The sequence below is a fragment of the Pezoporus flaviventris genome, unplaced genomic scaffold (assembly GCF_033815535.1).
Source record: "Pezoporus flaviventris isolate CSIRO_AGI_PZ_B2104156 unplaced genomic scaffold, CSIRO_AGI_Pfla_v1 ptg000082l, whole genome shotgun sequence".
NCBI classification, from domain to species: domain Eukaryota; kingdom Metazoa; phylum Chordata; class Aves; order Psittaciformes; family Psittacidae; genus Pezoporus; species Pezoporus flaviventris.
In genome coordinates, this window is record NW_026892630.1 from 1,705,304 (window position 1) to 1,725,382 (window position 20,079).

Here is a 20,079-nt window from a genome sequence, read left to right on the forward strand (position 1 = left end):
GAAGAACATGTACAGAACTTTTCAAAGGACTATAAAATGTGCTAATTTTTAAGTATTTGCACAGCAGCAGCACAAGTAACTCCTGTGGTCATCACACAGTGGCTGTCCTGTGTCAGGAATATACATACCAACAAAAGAAGCCAGGACAAGTGGACAATTTGGCTATGTCTGCCCTGGAACTGAGCTTAACAAAAAATCCCCACAAAAGGAAAGGAAAACCCCACACAGCAACAGCCCCAAGCTCTAGGGTTTGATCTCCCTAACCTCTAGCATCTTGTAATCACCTGTCTTCTGTGATCAGTCCAAACCTAGATGGGACTCAGCTGCCTATAAATCCTGTCCCACCTGGAGCAACAACCTCAGGACCTACCAGACAAGGCTTTGGGTGACCTTTTCTGATCAACACTGACAGTGCAGTGTTCTCATAGCATTAAATGGGAATAGTGGAGGGTGTTGCACGAAATAAATAGCACAGGGCCTGATCATCCAGCAAACTAACCACATCCTGGAACATGCTACAAAATGCACACATGTGGAAGGTATCCCCACCTCAAGGAACAGCAACTAGATCCCCATATTACACCTGGATTCTGCAGACAAGTAGTCTAGGTTACAGCTTCTCCTCCCAAACCCACAGTTGATGTGGGTTTTAATTTGTTTAGGTGGGGGGCTGTACCCATCTAACCCTCAAAACAGGTTAATCACAGTGGAGCACTAAAGACATTTCAGGCAGGAGAAAGAAAAGCAGAAAATGCCTTTAACTTTGCTCTTTTTTTCAGTTGGATGATTAGTAATTATTTTCTTCATAATAAAAAAAATTACAGAAGCCACCCCACTGTGGGATACACTATTATAGCACTTTCATCTTTGAGACAAGACTGTCTTTACAGAGTTACTATAAAACCTCTAGGGGGTTCCTCAAACCATCATCTGCGAATGCACAATGGCATCAATTAAGTGCCTCTTGGAACAACACAAGTCATTTCAGCATGGGGAGCAAGAGCAACTGAAAATTGCTGAGGCAGCTTCGCCAGGACATGAATCACAAATCCATGTAAGTTTTCTGTGATCAGAGATACAGCACTGTGAATGCACCATTTGATTCCTCAGGAAATCACTTAGAAAAACTTAACTCCTCTGCACACATTCAAAAGTTAAAGTCAAACATATAGATAGCAAAACTCCACCCGAAGCAAGCTGGAATTTGACAGTAACAAGATAGTACTAGCAGAAAGAATCAACACATACACAGATTATGGTAACTGATGTTAAATGTGTCACTCAAGGAAATTAGTTCTGCTTTGGCAGGAAAACACACTTAGCTAATCTAACGTTTTCTCATCTGTAGGTCTATGTTCTTCATTTGATTAAAGTTGCAAGAACTATCATTCTTGGATTAGATACATTTTGGGAAAATTATCTACATTTACAGAACACTATCATTGGACAGTATCACCTAAGTAGGATTGCAAGATTAAAAATTGACAGTTCATTAAAAAATTCATTTCTAAGCACATTAGCAGCTGAAAGGATTTGCAAAACGATGCTATTGCAAAGTAAATGCTCCCCAGAATTTGTAATACCTTTCCTTTCCGCAAACAAAGTGATATTTCCTACTGCATACCATAAAACTTTTCCCTCCAGTGCCTTAAGGCTGTGAACACAAGTTCACACATCATTGCCTTCTTAAACCTTCACACAGAGTTCAACAGGAAAAACACAACTACAGACAGAGGACATTTCATTTCAATCAAACTTACATATTATCTAGGTCTCAAAAATGTAACAGAAAACTTTTAACATGACACAACAGAGTATGAGCTACCAGCTGCCCGAAGTATTTTATACAGTATCAGAAGTACTGTCTGCTGGCTCAGGCACAGTAACACACATGACATGACATTGCTGGTGCAGAAGTGCTTTTACAGCATTTAATAAATTAAAAAAACTGACTACCAGTTAATCTTAAATAGCCAGATTGCTGAAGTGGTGTGATTCCATGCATGTAAATTGTTACAAACATCTTACCTATAGCCTGCGTATACAAATAGAGTGGATGATTTATACTTGTACTTCAGGTATTGATAATGAGAAGCAAGGTCTATCCAACTACGTGCCCTCAAATTTTATAAATCTTGAATACACAGAAGGCCTGGCCTGCACAGAGGGTTTGCTTTGTACAGAATATTAGGAATTAAAACAGTTTTTCTTGTAACAAGAAATTGATAAGGAAACCCGTCCTTCTGCCTCTTCTTCTTCTTCCAATCATTCAGTCTGATGAGACTGCCATTAAGCAGGATGACCAGGATAAGTTAAATCTCTTCCTGAATTGCATCATAAAGGACGCATCAAAGAATGACTGCTTTAAGAGTAGAATTTGCTGTTACTGACTTTCTTCTCCTTTAATCTTAAGGGAAAAGAAAAGGAAAAAGTCAAGTCTACTAGGAATTTCCCAGAAGAAAACAGCCTACCAAGATCAATTTACTTAGATTTGAATGGCAAGTACTGCATGAACAACAAGCATTGCAGATTTTCCCCCTCAGTAAATGGGAGTAACCCAGTGATTCATGTACTGTTCAGCGCACATAAAAAAAGAGTAAAAATATTTATAGAAAAGTCTTCCTCCCACCCCATCTTGAGATCTACTCGAGACTTCCTCCTGGTACATGAAGCCTCTGTCTGTCTCCCTCTCGTCTGCTGCCAACTTTGGGTGTTGTGCGAAAGATCCTTCCTCTAAGTTCTGGATAATGGTCTGATACTTAACTAGCAAGTCTGTGCTGTTACAACTCAATCCTGTTTTTATCTTATTTATGGTTTGTGTATCTTGGAAGCATCTTCTGTTCCCACATACCTAATATCCCAACAACATTTCCAGGGACATAACAGTGTAGAAGGAGAAAGGCAGTTTATTTATTTGGCTGCAAATACTGGAAAGCTGGAGAAAAGAGGAATACAAACTCACAGGAATACCTAATTCACTGTGACCACGGAAACCACTATTTCACTCAGCAGACATTTCGCAGCATCTGCTGGCCTCTAGTGGCGTGCAGCCCAGCCTTGCTTCACGGCAGCCCTTCCTTCCTACAAATATGCTCATTCTACCCTCACCACTCTTTAGATGCTCATTTTGATAAATCTGAGATTTCCTTACTGTAAATCATGTCTTCATAGAGTACCTTGGAAATGAGAATGATTATCCACCCACCTGCGGTTGCATGTGTCTTGATATATCTGTAGTTTGTGCTCATTCACACTGAATTCTTTCAATATAGCATCTCTGTTAGGATTCCTTGAATTCATATGGGTGTCATAAAGGAGCAGCTGGTTATTAAGCTCCTCCGGGCGCTTTCGAAGTTGCCGACATGAGGAGTAAAGCTCTTCTTCACTTTCCTTCAAAAGAACACTGGAAATCAGCATAACTTCTAAGACACATACCCAAAATGACATGGAATCGACATAGTTTGGGGGATTATTCTGTTTTCTTAAATGTATTCCATTAGCTTTATAAAATGTTATAAAAGTAGTTTTAAGTACTATTTATAACTTCTAAAGAAAGTTTTGTAGAAGTATGTTCCTGTAGTTTTTGCAGAAACAAACTAAGAAAGCACAAAAAAATGCCTCAGCCCCAGGCATGGCCAACAATAGCCTCTAATGGGAGCATAAGGGACATTTCAGCACAAGTCATGAAACATGTATACCTAAACACTTCCACTGGAATATTTTTCCCTAAAAAAGCATGTCAGTCCACTGAGGAAAGGACAGCAAATGGGGTGTCATGATGGGGTACAGGATTGTAGCAGTTTTAAGAATACTTTATTTTTGACTCTTCCATCATATTTGTGTATTATGCAACATAGTACAAATCCTGGTGTCTTCCTACTAAAAACTAGACTAAACGTCTAGGTACTGACCAGTAAACAGGACCTCTAAGAACAGCAAGTACTTGGACAATCAAGAGAGAAGGACAGATCCTGTGTTTCTATGTAGCTATGACAATTGCAGAGGAACTAAGTATTTGAAGAATCATGTGCAGCAATCAGTTTCTGTTGCTGCATACGGCCCACATTAGGTCTCCAAATATTCCACAAGCATAAAGTATAATCATTATGATTCCATTTGTGACTTCAAATTATTTTAATACTTCAACACTTCGGATGCAAAACCTGTCTCCTTTATAGAGTTACTAGTGGGGAATAGTACTGGCAGAACTGAAGTCTTAATTTTCACATCAGCAGCAAAACAAGATACTCATCCTACAAGAAATGACATGCAATCAATAAATGTAATAAATCCAAACATTTTCAGAGGCAGCATACTAATAAGAATGCCTCTTTCTGCACTCAGTCCAGATCTAGGAAACCTGATAGGTTAGAAACATACCCAAGGGGTTTCAGTAGATCCTTTGTGTTGTCCCAAAACACACTTGTACCCAGGTATGGATTGAAGCAACTGGAATGGCCTTACTGCTATGCTACTAATTAAGATTTTAAAGTATTTTTTTAGAAGGGGAAAGAAACTTTGTATTCCCAAATTGCAAAGGGAAAAGCAGATTGACAATTACCAATTTGCAGGTGTAATCATCAAGATGTATACCACACTACTATTTGTTCTTGTAAATAAACACATCCACAAAGGTAGACTTTAAAACCCCATTTAAGAATGTCCATTTCAATCTTTATGTTAAAAACCATATACAGTATCGAGGCTGACTGTAATCAGAAAATGTTGATGAATGATAAGAGACACTTTCTGAAGCGAGTAAATAAATTTTCAAGCAAATAAGACAAGCTTCTAAATGCAACAACCACCTCAGTATGGTACAATTTCTACACTATCAAGAAAACTCTTTAACTTCAACAGAAACTTCACAAGGCTCCATGTAATAATTCACAAATATGCATGCTTACAGCTACAATATTCTTACTTCTCTATTCCTTAGAAATTCCACAGCCATCTGTAACTCCCCTTCATAATTCTGTATTTCATCGCTAAGAGTATGTAGATGGGTTCTGTATATAAACAGGCCTGTTACGAAATTATATCATTTTATGGAGGGTCATCATTAAAAAAAAAGGGGGCAAAAGAACAGATGGAGCCAGTCTTGATCTTCTCTGATGCTTCTTGAATGATCTGGCAGAAGTTCTAGAGGTTGATTATCTACAGCAAGACTTGATCTGCTGCAGACTGCCAAACAAAAGGGGAATTTTTTTAAAGTTCTTCTGCCTCTGCATTGGCACCCAGAGATATCAGACACTGTAAAAATACAGAGCTCTGTTGTATCTTCATTTGGCTTAACAAGCAGAAGGGGCTTCAAGAGTGTGAAATGTACTACTGTCAAAGGACTCGGTGCTGACAGATTGGGAGACATACTGCTGCTATGAACATCACTTTAAGAGCTTCTCCTGCCCCAGGCAAGTAATGATCTGAATTTCTGAAGAGAAACCACAGCAGAAGGAGTTCACAATATACCTACAAGCGATGTCCATGCTCGACATAAGAGGCACTGGTGAGTTGCTACCAGTTTTCAAAAAAGCAGCAAGCCAGAAAATAGGACTTCCTCAGGCCTCCTCTGTCAGACTTGTGTCCATGAAACATGCACATTTTAAACTTTATCTTCAAAGGACACAGGTCTCTTCTTTACACACACACGTGGTCTCACCGTCTAGCGCTGTCTTGCTGTCATGACTCTTAAGCTAGCCAACAGAAGAACCTACATAGCTGCCAAACACTGTCACTACAGAGAGTCATTTTGCATCATGCATTATAAGGTGGCTTTGAAAAACCCTTGACAACAGATGTTTGAAAAAGACTGCCACTCCTTTGTGAAGAAGAATGTGACTGAATTCAGTAATTTCCATTTCATTGTACGCAACTGCAGGCACAAATCCCTCCAGGGACATACTGACTTACAGTTAGCAGAAGTTGGGTGTTTTAATCAGGAAAAATAATATACACTGGTGTGAACTGCAGCATAAGCCTGAATGGTTGTAAAAGACCACAAATAAGAATTTAGACTCTTTTTGTTTTTCTCTCTCTGAATCTGAAGGATACTAGAAAGCATCCTGAAATACCCACTTCCCAGAAGCATCTTTAAACGTTCATCACGTGGCCTCCACACCAGTGTTTTTAACTTACATAAATTACTGAGATACAGAGAGTCTGAGAATAATCCTGCTTCAAATCAATATATACAGCCAGTACCTTTGGAACACCAACAAATGCTGTTCACAGATCAGCCACTTTAATGCCTGGCTTCATGAGCAAGGATGCATCATTATTTCCTCCCATGTGCCTTTAAAAATAGTGGTACTTCAATTAGTTATTTTAGAAAGACTGAAAAGAAGCAGATTAGCACTTCTGCAGGAAACAGAATGTCTTCCACAATGGATTGTTTATTGTAATGAAGTACTGAGAGAAATTAGTATCTTCTCTTCTAAAGTGATATCTTTTCATACAGGACCTGTAAAAAAAAAGATTATTCTACGAAGTCAAAGCTGAATTTAGCTAGCTTTGCATGGCATCAGCCAGCTAACATAGGAAGACAATGACCATGCTATTACAGTAAAAACTAGTGGAGGTAATGAGGCTTTGTTAGTGCATTATTTCTTGTGTAACAACTATATCATCTGTCCATCCAGGGGGAGAGTAAATCACTTTGCGTTACTGATCCTTCCCAGTACCTGCAGAAGAAATGCCCAACAACAACACATCAAACACAGAGTGAAAATTAAATCCTAATTTCCTGCTTTCCACAAAGACCTGATAACATATTCCCTAACTGCATAAAAAAAAGTGGCAGTTCTCACCAGAATTTGTTGCATCTCACAGTGAACTAGAAGTGAGGCCAGCTCTATATCTTCACTATAGCCGTTCTTGAGAGGAACTGATCTAAAACCTGCAGTGGAGGAAACACATGCAAAGGGCAATTAGAGTCAAGGCAAAGGGTTACCTGCAGTCACAAGAATGGTGCATACAGTGCTAAGGGCTAGCCGATTCTTCATCACCCAAATGCTCTGCTGCTGAGAGTGGGCTTTGCTATGACAACTACAGGGAAACAAAGGCAAGAGTGGCAAAATTGCTCTTGAAAACTGAAGCCAGAAGCAGAGGAAAGCAGAAAGCTTACTGTACGTATGTCCACATCTAAGAAAATTAACAAAACAAATGCACTGACACCAGAACAGAAAAAAAATCTTCCCAGATTTTACTCAGAGCACATAACCCTGTTGCTGAAATAGAGTATGGGGTAGACAGTGCAAATTGTTCTACATAATGCTTTCCTATCTTTAAAAAGAAGAAATTTTGGTAGGGTGAGAGGATCATTTTAAATATTTATACACTACACATCCAGTATCCTAAAAAACATTGGATTCAAGGAACTCAGATCAAAAGATCATTTATCCTTTGACATGTTGTAGCTGCTACTGAGAGCAAAGTCACAATACATCAGTGTTGAGCAGCATCTTTCTAACTTAGCCCCTTTTTATACCTACTGATCTTACCTGACTTGATTCCTTTGATGGGAAAAGTGGCATGTGCTAAGAAATTGGGATCACTGAACATATCCTCCTCATACACAACAAAGCGCAGGAACGCTAGATTTGGATCATAAATTTCAAATTTCACTTGTTCTGGACAGGGAGCCCAAACTGGATTAAGGCCATTGTCATCTGTAACGAAAGGAAACAGTTGCAGTATGAGGCAATAATTTCACTTCATTCGCATATGAGTATGTATTCTATGACATTTTCTGGGGATACAAAGACCCAAAAATCCTGTTTACCATCTGTCTCCTCTTGTAACCTTGCTTCAGAAGGTTCGTATTTGTTTATTTGGGCGGGAAGATAGGAGGAAACTTGGCAGGGATGGAAATACATGAAGAAAAGCTAATATTATTAAAGCTATTATTTGTAATTAAACATATACTTGGACACATCTGTAAAAACATGAAAAAAGCACTGAGAAGACTAATGTATCATGGCCCAAGTCTTCGAGTCATTTATAGAACACTGAGTAATTTGGTATGTGAAACACAGCCCGGTTTGCTCTCTAAAGTCTTGGTCATTTCCCAAAAAAGTTAAAATCATAATCCTCTTCTCTGAAGTATGGAACAGCCACAGTGCATGTTCTTCTCCTGATTCCACGTTTATTTTCCAGTAGGATGAGTGGCTAGGATAATTAGAACCTTGTCTACTAGAAAAACACTGCTGTATCTAGAAATATTAAACAGTGAACTATTAAGTGCCTGAGATATTGCCCCAGTTCAGTGCACTTAAATGAAGTGCATGCACACACAAACACACATCCCTTATGCAGAATTCACCAATTCAGCTTTGACCAAACTTCAGTTGGGTTGCACATTATGCTATTTCACAGCCCTATATACCCAAGCTGTCTCCAAGGGGATGCCAGTCTTAGACCTCGAGTTTAACTAAACACAGTCCGGCTCTCACAGTAGTTAACTCCCCATTTGGGCCAGGCTTTTGAGAACTGACTACCACTACTGGAGGCACTTTCAAGACAGCAGTTTTTAAAAGTATGCAAATACACAAACTTGTACACAGGCAAAACCTTAACAGAATTGTGACTTTGGGGGGGGGTGTTACAAACTGCAATAGTATTTTTTTCTGAATTTGATATACACTGAAGTTTCTCAAATTATCTGGCCCTGAGGCAAGCAAGAGAATAAGCAGGGTGACAGTTAACTTAGTCCTCCCAACACAGGTTACAGGCCAGTTACAGTCAACATAAATTCATGGTTATCCTCTACTCACTTTATTTAAGCACACCTGAGGTATAGCCATATCCCTACAACACAGAAAACTGCAGATACTCACTCACAACTGTTGTCTTGAATTTGTTGTTATCATATTCAGCCCCACAAATCTCTACCTCTACAAAGGGACAAGCAATGCTTCTGCCAGGTTTAGGGAGATGACGAGCACCTAAAACCTGCAAAAGCAACTGAGTTACAACCACCTCCAAAGGAAACTTGTCAGCATTATTTCTGTACAGAAGGTAGCCTACAGAACTAGAGGGGGGTGGATCTAGAAGAACATGCAAAAACCCACCCTCCCTGTCTTGAATAGATCTGTATGTATTAAACTCACTATCTGTGCCACCATTAATAATATTGTCCATTCGGGTAACCCAGTGATTTTCACTGCAAGATACTGTAGCTGACATTCACTACATACAGTATGTGGTTCCAGGCCAGGCCTGTAATATAAGTTATCTTTCTTCTGTCTTTATGACATACCTATTTTAAGACATTCCTGCTTTACATTCACAGCCCGTTTACCTCTTCTCTAGACTGTAATAAAATGTAGTCAATGTGTTTCTTCTCAGAAAACATATTTTTAAAGGGTATCTCCTACTGTATAGCAACTGAGAACAGCAGTTAAATTCCTCTTTGGTACAAGAAGACAACAAGGCATAATTTTCTAATTATAAACCCATCTCCATGAAAAATGAGAATGACATTTTGATTAAGTCACAGAGAACCAAATATGATGAAGGGGATGGTCAGCTTACTATTTCTTCTGCTTAATTTCTGTATTTCATTATAAATATCTATCTTCCTCACTAGAAATCTCTGAACTAGTTAGTCTGCTGCTGACCAACCTCCATTAGGACCCTGCTATTGAGAAGTCATTAGATTGGAAATGCAAGTTAGTTCATTTGGAATTTTTATTAGCAATTATATAAAATTATCCCAGGATTGTTTTCAGTGCTATAGTATGTGCTTCATTAGCATGATAAAGATATAGCTTTCTTTTCAGAAACCAGTGGAATTAAGTTTTTATTCTCAAACACACTGACATTTAAAAACAGTATTTTGACAATCTGTCAGATCTTGCTTTGAAACATAATAGCTTTAGTTTTAGTTTTATAGATACTTATGACTTGTGAAAAACATAATTTACAAAAGAGATTTACCCTCACTGTCATAATCATCTGCAGTTTCCTTTTCGAGTCATTTGGCATTGGGTCATATTCTTCATTTCGCATGCTTTCTGGCTGGAGAACATAGCCAGTGCGTCCATTAAGTGAAAATAGGGCATGGTTCAATTGCATGTATTTATCTAAGGAGAGAGTTAAACAGTCATAACAGAAGAAGATCTGTATTCGAATAAAGCTAAGGAAGTACCAGACTAATGGCTCCTCTCTGCAATTCTTTCACCACTTTATCAGAAAGACCTGGAAAGGTAAGTTGGAAGACTTGGTTCCCTTCAGTAACTGAACCTTAACAGGCAATTTCTTACCAATTTTAATCCCAATAAACCCATCTCTATTCACAATTAGTTTCCTATCAATGTGTCACAAGCTAGCTGGCCCTTACCAGAAAGTGGAGTACAGCCTTCCCTGTGGCTGAACAACTGTTCACTCACCTGAAACATACAGTAGAAATATTTTTGCCTACTTACCGTAAGAATCAAGATGAAATAAACCTTTTAGAGTTTGCAGCTAGTTAAACTCAGAAACAGCGCTTTTGGAGGCTGATTTTGGGGGATCAGCTCTATCAAGCAATCCACACATTCAAAACCAAACTTTGTTCTTGCACATCACTTCTTGCAGGGGAGCACAAATAAAGAGGACAACCACAGTGAGGAGGATGACAGAGGGGCCAGAAAGCTGCTTGTTTATAGCAAAATAGAAGGTGGATTTTAGATTCTTTTTAACAAGAACATTACCTGGAGTTTGGAAGTTAAGAGCCACCATCTGGGAGCCACAAAGCCAAAGGCGAAATGGGTCATAGTTGGATGAGTCGACCCTCTGTCCTTTAGGATAGACACGTGTCAGTCCCTTCAGGTTGTATTTCAACAACTCAGCTGGCTTTTGCTTAACAATGCTCTCCGCCTTGGTTTCCACAAAAGAACGGATTTCTTTGAAATCAGGGTTTTCTACATAGGATAGGGAGGAAAAAGGTTACTACAGGAAGAGAGAAGTTGACATTTACACTGCATTTCTACTAATATTTTGCTTCACTTTGCTTTGTTTTGTCCTTTAATGCAATAATTGGCACAGTTTTCATGCAGGCAAACTGGGTGAGCATCAAGTCTGGAAGTGAAAATTACCTACTTGCCACACACTTTGCAGAAGGGCAAATAAGAGTCTATAGTCACATTCTCATCTTCTCATTGCTAATAATATACTTCTGATCACTATAGCATATTTAAATGAGACGTCTTTTCCAGGGTTTAAATGGGGAGAAGAAAGGGTGATCCAGGGTTAGCCAATGCCTCAAACAATGACTATAATTACAATGTCTTAACCACATTGACAGCTTTGCAAAGAAACTTAAAGGCCACATTTGCTGGATCCTCAGGCAGCAATGACAAAAAAAATGGGATAAGTAGTACATATTTCAGTGTCGGATTCCACACAGCACTTACAGAGACCCCAGTTCTCATTTCTACAATGAAACTATATATACCATTCCAATATCTTGCACAAATAGCAAACAGGTTCTTACAGTAAAATTACATGATGCACAGCACATCCATTTTGAGGGTTTTACAAACAGATCACAAGTGTCATCGTCAGCCAGAGCTTCTCATCTCAAAGAAGTCAGTTGACACGTAACTAGTGAACTTCCCCACGAAAGACCTAGGAGAGGGTGTATCTAGTACTAGTTAGAATTTTGTGACAGTTTCTTTGTGACAGTTGAATAGCATCAAGTCCCTAGTGCACAATTTCGAAGTCCCACTGAAAACTGCATGGGCGAGGCAGAAGTTTGTTTTCCAGCAGAGAAATGGTAGATTTTATCCTCAGTTCTAAAATATCAACTAACATCTGTAAAGACAGTAGAAAGGGTAAAATTCAGATGTAATGTCAAAGGAAATACCTAAGTTGTCCTTGGTTTTGCTTGTTGGCTTGCAGTAGATTACCAGATCAGATAATTCAATAGCAATCAACTGATTCTTTTCCCAGTATTTCCTCCTGTTCTCCTGTAAAATGTGATGAAGTTTTAGATTACAGATACACTGAGCATTATGGTAGAGTAACACCAGGGTACACTCTAATGCAATTACAAAGTTGATGCATTCTTTGTTGCTCAGATTCCTACCTGATACCTTAGCCACCTGCACAAATGCAATGTACTTAAAGACCCAATTCAGAGAACAGGCTAACCAAGTGGGTTTGGGGTGTAGTTGGAGGTATGTTTTGAAAGGGGTTGTGTTCCTGGGGCTTTTTTCCTTAAGCAAGTATTTCAGTGCTTCCCTGATTAGTCCTACTCAGTAACCTGGCAACAATTACTTATTTTTTTCTTTTAATGGACTCTACTCAATTTTAGTTATATTCTCCACTCTGTAACTCACACAAATGCAAATGTATGCAGAAAAATTGAATGGATAATGAAGCATCTGTTTATTTACAGTCCTGAGCAGGACTTAGGTCTTGTTAGTAACTCCCTAATAGCTAAATCCAAACCCCGTAAGCATTATTCCTTTAGCTTTCTATTTGCGCACCAAACCAATAATGTTACGTGTGGAAAATCACATGTAATCTTGTTATCACCAGTAATAAACCCACTATCTACTTCCATGTTTGGAAGCACCTCCTCTGTGGAAGCTGAGCAATGGTCTGTGCAACCACAGACTGGGAACTCCTAAAATCACTGAGACTTGTCTTGAGTGAAGACATTGGGGCTGGAGGCTTTTTAGACATAAGAAACAATTGCACAATATTAGAAGAGTCTCATACAGAACAGTGATTAGCGTTGGTCCAAGAGGTTATGAAGCAGCAGCAATTAGGAAGTCTCCCAAAATAATTTCCTCAACAAGACAAACTGAAGAGGAATGAAAACCAGACCTAGGAAGCCACGGGCTTCCAGAATGTTTCACCGAACCAGAGATTATACACTGAAATCTAAGACAAACAAAGAAGAATATGGTATTTAGATTTGGAAATAACCTTGGGAAAAAGCTGTCCAAACCTCATTGTACTTAGTCATCCACCACAGTTTCCCAGACGTTGCTTACAAGTGATCTGAGTTCCAAATAGCAAATGATACTTCTAGATGCTATGAGCTCATCTTTAGACATAACCCTCTAGTGATAACCAAGCAGGAGAGATAGCAATGAACAACCATTACTAAGAGCATAGCAAGTGTCAGTATTAAGCAGAGATGACAAGATATGTGAAGCTTAGTTTTACTTTTTGTGTATAATGGACACTGCCCAAAAATGAAGTCAGTTAAAACCTGTATTGCAGCACAGTGCCATCTCACCATGCTTTCTCCTTCCATGAAATTCAGCCTGTTTACTGTACTATCAAAAAGGGCCTTTCCCTGACAGCTTCTTCCCTGCTCCATGCAGCAGTCTATCATGTGAACTTTCTAGAAGCCAGGCTGTAAGAAAAGCCCCGACTGACAGAAACAAGCTTTAAAGCATCTTTGAATACATAGTGTTTAACACTCCTCTAACTGTACAGTGGGAGAAAAAGCTGCCAAGCCCCTGAAGAGCTTGTACATTAAAAAAATTCCATTTAGAGACACTTCTAGGTCACATTTCTCTCCTTATTTCTAAATGGAAGCCTGGCAGAAGAACTGCCTCCCTCCTCCCCTAACGATAGGCCAACACCTCCTGTTGGTTCTTCCGTTGCTGAATTTGCAGTTCTTTGTTTGAGACACCAACCTGCCTGCTATAAATAGGATTATGATGACCCTCAGAGCATTACCACTCCAGATGACAGATAAACAGCCCAAGCCAGCATGATACTCAAAACATATCTTCTAGCACTCATACCACCCACTTAGTAAAACACGAATAAAAGCAACAAAGGAAAGAGTATCCTTAAGCATAGTCATTGTAAGGGCTTTCTGGTCATGTCAAAGACTTCTTAAATACTAGAAAAGATTGATGGCGAGATAAATTAATACATCAGAACACGAAAAGCAAGTCCTGAAGAATGTCTTTAAGTGGCACACATGTCCCGTTAGAGGGACACAGAAGCTAAACTTAGTCAGAATCCTTTAATTTTTAGGCAAGGATTTGGAAATATTACTACTGAAGATCTGGTAAATGCAGAATGCGCCTATTAGTTACAAATAAATAATTACCCAAACAATTCCCTACCAGTGCCACTGCATTCACCGGGAAGCAGAGTTAGTACTCACAATTAAGAAGAGTTTACGTAAAGGCAGCTCGGATTTCACATATACTCACTAGTGGATTCACAACTCTGAACAGAAACAGCCTGATAGCTGAGCTTCTTTCTGCTTAACTCTAGGACTGAACCAGTGCCACCAGACGTAAAACTGTAATGGTATCTACTTTGTGCTACTACATGCACTTCACTGAGGTGCAGAGTGCAACCCAGACAGTATACCTCTGAAAAAAACCTGTTAACAAATTTACACAAAATGCTAATTTACATTCCCAAAAGAGTTTGGGGAACAAGATTTACAGCATCAATAAAAGAGACAGAGCAACACAAAACAGAGCAAAGCACCATGTGTTAGCAAGGTTTGGCAGCTAAAGACAAATCCAATTGTAAATTTATAGCAGAACATTATAAAAAACAATAAGGGACAGATTTTTAGCAATACCTCTTCTGTAGTTTTCCAAGTGATTTCACGGATACTTTGGTACCACTCAAAGAGTTCTTCTACTTTATCAGTTGCAAACTCAACACATGGATCTTCTGGATTCTTAGGTTCCAGAATGAACACAAAAGGCTTTTTGTGTTTCCCTTGTGGCATTTTCACTGTTGAGCAACACAGGAGCAAGAGATTTATACTGAAATCCAACAGTTGTTCTTCTAAGCTGTCATTGTTGATTTATGGCAACAGTCAGTATCATAAAGTTTTATCATATTAATTTATTTTTAATCTTTCCTGCAAAACATAAGAGTCTGCTCAACACAGAAAGCTCAGAAGTCCATAGGTAAGCATCAGAAAATACATACCAACATTGTAAGTATTGAGTACCAGTATGCCGCGACATAGAGAGCCTAATGGATTGTCCTCGATAATCTGAAAAACACGAGGTAAATCTGACCCTAAATCTTCTCTTAAATGAATATAAACAGGACATTAACAGAAATAAACACGCACCATTAAACCTAATTTCAGTTTCTCTGAAAGCATGCCCACAATAATGTTTAAAAGCCTGTTTCCATCTCAAGAATTTCCTACTTTGACAAACACACGAAAATCACTATAGTGAGTGCAGCTTCTGTCCTGACAACTGGTCATTTTTCTTGTCTGCTTAAGCCTGCAATGATTGTGGATGGAAATCTAATATGTGCTTTCCTGCAGAGACTCCTGGAAAGTCACTGGGAGTGCTTCAGAACAGCACAATTCAACATTTTATTTTTAAAACTCAAAAATGTCAAAAACTGATTACTGTGGAGTTTTCTTTTGTTGAAGAGAACTTTGTCCAACACTAGATTTTTAGCTACTTTTCACAAACAGTATAGGGTTAGTTATGCATAAAAATACTGGAGTGTGAAATGGCTATTAAGATGTGATTTTACACATAGTTTTCTTATTTCAAATATTAAAGCAGTAATTATACAGGCAAACTAGTTAAAAGTTTCAGGTACGTTATTGTTTAGCCAAAGTATCTGAAAATTCTGAACTGGTATGATTTACATTAGCAGGAAACCATTATAACCTCCTAACACCGCACCAAACCAGCTCTCTCCTTAAGTAGTTTTTTACAAGGGGTGTTCTGACAATAACATTCAGAGAATGGTGAAGAGCACATTCATTCCTTCATGTTCTCTCAAACACAGCATGCAGAGTCATAATTCTCTAAAGCAGACTTGCACATCCAGCAGGCAGCATCTTCTAGGGTAAGAGAGCAGACAAACTTTAACCCTCACCTGGTTTTCAAGCTCAGCAGAGTTTTCAGATGACAGGTCTTCAACATAATTAGATGGAAAATAATGTTGGACTTTTTCTCCATAATCCCCCTTCCACCTGAATTTAAAAAGGAAAGTGTGTATATATATATATATATATATATATATATATATATATATACAGACACGAACAAAACCCCCCATAGTTCAAAAGCTTCAATAGGCCATTAATGAAGCAATAATCCTCAAGAAATTGGTCATTAATAACCCCATACTGGTGACAGTCTAGCTGGCTATCACCAAAATATAAGTGATGAAGTAGCTAAAAGCTCTAACAAAGTGATCATTAACTGTAGTAACAGACTATTTCAGAGGGATTACAGTTATTGTAAACTGCAATTAATTACTTAAGAGGCTTTTTCCCCCTCCAGTACTAAAAATACTATTATGTGGTTGATTACCCTGCAGAAACTACAGGGAAACATTAGATTCCCAAGCTTTCCAAGCAATTTACAAGCCTTCTAAGAAAGAAAACCTCTTATGAAAGGAGACTGTACAGAGAACTAAAAAAGGTGGGTTTGATTCCCGAGAAGTACTTAACAGATCAAGGGAAGAAACAGAGCAATGATGTCAATGGTAACAGATGCATGACTTCCCAGAATACACAAGTGTTCAGGAAGGATTAATGTAGTAAAGGAGAAATACTGGATACACTGGGCTACGGAGGTTCTGCAGGCTGAGGTTATTGCTGCAGGATAGAAAAATGGAAAGGACATGAAAGAAGACTTGAGGATGACTGTTTGGTTTTTTTTGGCATTAAGATTTGTAAGGCCACAGTCAGAAAGGAGCAATCAGACAATAAAAATCTTTTAAAAACTACTCCTGGAAGGTCAATTTTTAAGTCCATCTAAGAAGTCACAGGAGTTCTCCTATGAGGAATCTTTGTCCTTACCAGCCTCCTGTTTCCTTTGTGACATTATGAATTAAAGCTCCTCGAGAGAAGCTCAATTCATCACTTCTTTTGGCTGTGTAGTCATACAAGGCTTTCACGGTTCTCTGAGGCTTTAAGAGAAACAGAGCAAAGGGGGTTATGCAGGGGGATGGGTTATAAAATAATCAATAATGCAATCTTATTTAAAACAAACAAACAAAAAATTAAAAAAGGGGATTGGATCCTTTTTTTTTTAATTTTTTTTTTTTTTTCAGTAATGAAGTTTAGAAAACACACTACTAAAATACTAAAGTTCCAGAGTGACATCTATTGGTGGTAGCAGGTGATGGTACTTAAATGCTATTCTTCCAAGTTACCAGCTTGGAAAAAAGGAAAAAAGAATCTTTCTTTTATGAGTGCTGTAACATAATTACTGCAAGACACACACAGACTCAAAAAAAAAGGGGGGAAAAAGGAAAAAGGAGAACCACATAATGAAATATCAGTCCTCTATCTTCATTACATGTATTCATACACAGCTGGAGGCTGGAGGCTTAGGTGCCTACAAAGCCTCCACTTCCAAACCACACCAGCTATCCTGCTGGTCACATTTCCTTTAGGAAGACATGCAGTTTTAGCAGGACAAGCAATTTCTTTATCTTGGATTTACTACTACCCAAATTCTTCAGCGGCAATGCAAATTCACTGGCCAAAAAGACGAAAAAGAATTACAGCCAACAAAATTTACAAGCAGGCAAATTTTTATGGGAATTTACAAGTTGGCAGGGCATAATAAAACCCAGAGATAAGTAGACATTCGCTGTGCCACTTGTTTTTAAAACATATATATCCTAAAGGAGGACAAACCTTAATAATTCATTAATAAACCAAAGCCACCATTTTTATACAGAAAGTATATAAATAAGAACATGTGGGTACAACTTTTAAAGAAATGCTAGAAAAGCGTCACACCCTTTAAATTTCTGCTGTCCTGTCCCCCATAAATCAAGCAGCCTAACGCTTTCAATAATTCTTTTCTTTACTGCTAACAGGAAATCAACAAGCAAGTCTCATAAATCTCAGAAGCCTACAGTAAGTGTGAATATCTCTCTTTAAGCATACCACTGTAGGGGTGATTTCACTGGGTTCCACATACATCTTGACATCGTAAAGGGAGTTAACATCTTTTTCCTAAAAACAGGAAGAAAGGGAAAAAAAATGAAGTTACAAGAATCAAAAATCATAGAAGTACTGAATGAGCATTCATTACTGAAACCACCTTTTGACAATACCTAGGCAAACAGAAGAGGAGGGAAGCAAGACACCTGTTACGCTCATTTTTATACTTGCATATAGCTGAATGTGAGTTTGTTATTTAATCTGTCTATGCCTCAGTTTAATGAACAGTAAAGCATGATGAAACAGCAATACCTCACAAACGTGTCTCTTAATCAGTCAAATAGCTGTGAGATTGTGAGTACCCTTCTATATGCAACCAGGGAAGACAATACCTATGCTTATGATTTTTGTGTTACAGTACTTTAGTCCCAGTGCTGGTTTCACTATTAGATAAAAATTCTAAAACAATACACACAGTCATATATTTAATCTTGTTCTCTCCTTGAGTTCCCATTTGGACCTGATCCTAGGATGCAGAACCTTAGCTATAGGCAACATAATAAAAAATCCTGAGGTCTAAAATATTTTCAATCCTTCTTTGTCTTCCCAGAAAAAATAAAAGCCCAGATTTTAATTTCTTCAAACATGACAGAGGTGTTTTCCCTGCAGCTTTTCTAACGTGTCCCTGCAGACATATATTTGAACATAGAAGATGTCATCTCAGGCTTTTCAAAAGCCAGTTACCTCAGCAAACCTCTCTCATCAGGAAACACGTCCATCCAGAAAGTAGGCATCTATTCTAAGCTAATTATCCAGGCTCCTAGTTCAGTCTATGGACAGAGGCAAGTATGTCTCAGGGAGATTTCTTCACATGTATCTCAAAAAGTGAGCTTTCTAAGTACCTCTCACTTTTTACCACAGAAGGCAGTTGGATGCCATCTGTGAGATAGCTCTACTGTGGTGAAGCAAATGCCACCACTCATCCAGAGCCAGAGGCACAGCAGAATACTTCCTTTTCTTCTGAAATGCTTAGCAATTGGCCTCTGCGTGATCATTTTAAGATCTCTGCCCACTGCAGCAACAGAGGCAGGGCCAAATGCAGGCAAGGCTATTATCAAAAACTCATTTTAGCAGAGCAACAATTCCCCAATTCACAGAGCACCGTTTGCTAATCGAACCAGGAGGAAGGCAAGAGTTGACCTGTAACCAAAGATGAAGCTCTTTCCTTCACATATCTCAAACCTTCTTGAGAGAAGTCAGTATAACCACCTCAGTTTCAGAGATAAGAAAACTATGTGCATCTGCCACAGCTAGACTCAAACCCAGCACCACTGGATCTGAGACTCAGTACATTACAGCAACTGTACCGTGACCATCACTCACCACGCTGTAGCGCTCCAGCAGCTCCTCAGTTACCGGGTAACGCAATTTCATCTTCCTGTACAGCGGATGCTTCTCATAGTACGTTACCAGCTCCACTAAACTCTCAAAATAGGCCGAGGTTCCAAGCACAAAGTGACGACCTTCTTGCTGAATTCGGAAGTGCTTCACCTTCCCTTCCGCTCTGTGAAAGAAGTGCAGGTGCTGTAAGAGGTACTGGTACTTGCAGTGAAAGCACCAGTGCTGTAAAGTGGAACAAATGCCTTTGTGCATCTGAATCACATGAAATAATTTCTCCCTCTTCCAAAGTCTCTTTTATTCGAGTTTCAATTGCCTGATTAAATGCACAAAAAGACATTCTCACTTTTCTGTGATATACATGGCCTTGAAACATATCCATGTTTTGCTTAGATTTTCCCCCCTACACATAGGTAATCTGTCACCTTCACATGAACATAAATGATCAGAGTCCTGATAACGATGATGCTCCACTGCCCCTAAGCGACAGGCACACTCCCCTCAAAGCGATTTGCTGTCTCTTCCCTATAATCTCTCTCATAACTGCAGGAATCAATTTTGAAATGAAAAAATTCTTGTGCTTGAACACAAGATTTGTACTTGTGATGATAACAGTAACACAGTAGAAACACTGGCAACCATCCCACCCACAGAAGACCCCTGTATCCTTTTCAAGCTGCTGAAGTTTTGGTGCTTCTTGTTTTCCCCACTGTGAAATGGTTTTATTGAGATGCTGCAGCTCCAGTCACTTCAACATCCACCTTGGTAACAGCAGAAAGCTTCAAACCAAAGTACAGAGGGGACTGGGGAATTCTGGACAC

The 20,079-nt window shown here is 38.8% G+C and overlaps 1 protein-coding gene across 2 annotated transcripts in view; it reads right to left on the reverse strand.

Annotated features, from left to right (window-relative positions):
- Nucleotides 1–20,079, reverse strand: part of PLCG2 (phospholipase C gamma 2) — a 72,443-nt gene that overhangs the window by 16,513 nt on the left and 35,851 nt on the right. Inside the window, exons 19-32 of one of the 2 annotated variants that reach the window (XM_061475059.1) lie at nucleotides 19,244–19,424; nucleotides 17,864–17,932; nucleotides 16,763–16,872; nucleotides 15,832–15,928; nucleotides 14,911–14,977; nucleotides 14,552–14,709; nucleotides 11,846–11,948; nucleotides 10,692–10,901; nucleotides 9,937–10,082; nucleotides 8,835–8,949; nucleotides 7,500–7,667; nucleotides 6,807–6,895; nucleotides 3,206–3,390; nucleotides 1,740–2,407 (exon numbers count right to left, since the gene is read on the reverse strand). In XM_061475059.1, coding sequence (XP_061331043.1) covers nucleotides 2,365–2,407; nucleotides 3,206–3,390; nucleotides 6,807–6,895; nucleotides 7,500–7,667; nucleotides 8,835–8,949; nucleotides 9,937–10,082; nucleotides 10,692–10,901; nucleotides 11,846–11,948; nucleotides 14,552–14,709; nucleotides 14,911–14,977; nucleotides 15,832–15,928; nucleotides 16,763–16,872; nucleotides 17,864–17,932; nucleotides 19,244–19,424 — 1,741 coding nt within the window. In that variant the 3' untranslated portion in view covers nucleotides 1,740–2,364. Of the gene's footprint in view, nucleotides 1–1,739; nucleotides 2,408–3,205; nucleotides 3,391–6,806; nucleotides 6,896–7,499; nucleotides 7,668–8,834; nucleotides 8,950–9,936; nucleotides 10,083–10,691; nucleotides 10,902–11,845; nucleotides 11,949–14,551; nucleotides 14,710–14,910; nucleotides 14,978–15,831; nucleotides 15,929–16,762; nucleotides 16,873–17,863; nucleotides 17,933–19,243; nucleotides 19,425–20,079 lie in introns of those variants that run through there. The other variant, XM_061475060.1, reaches the window with a different exon arrangement.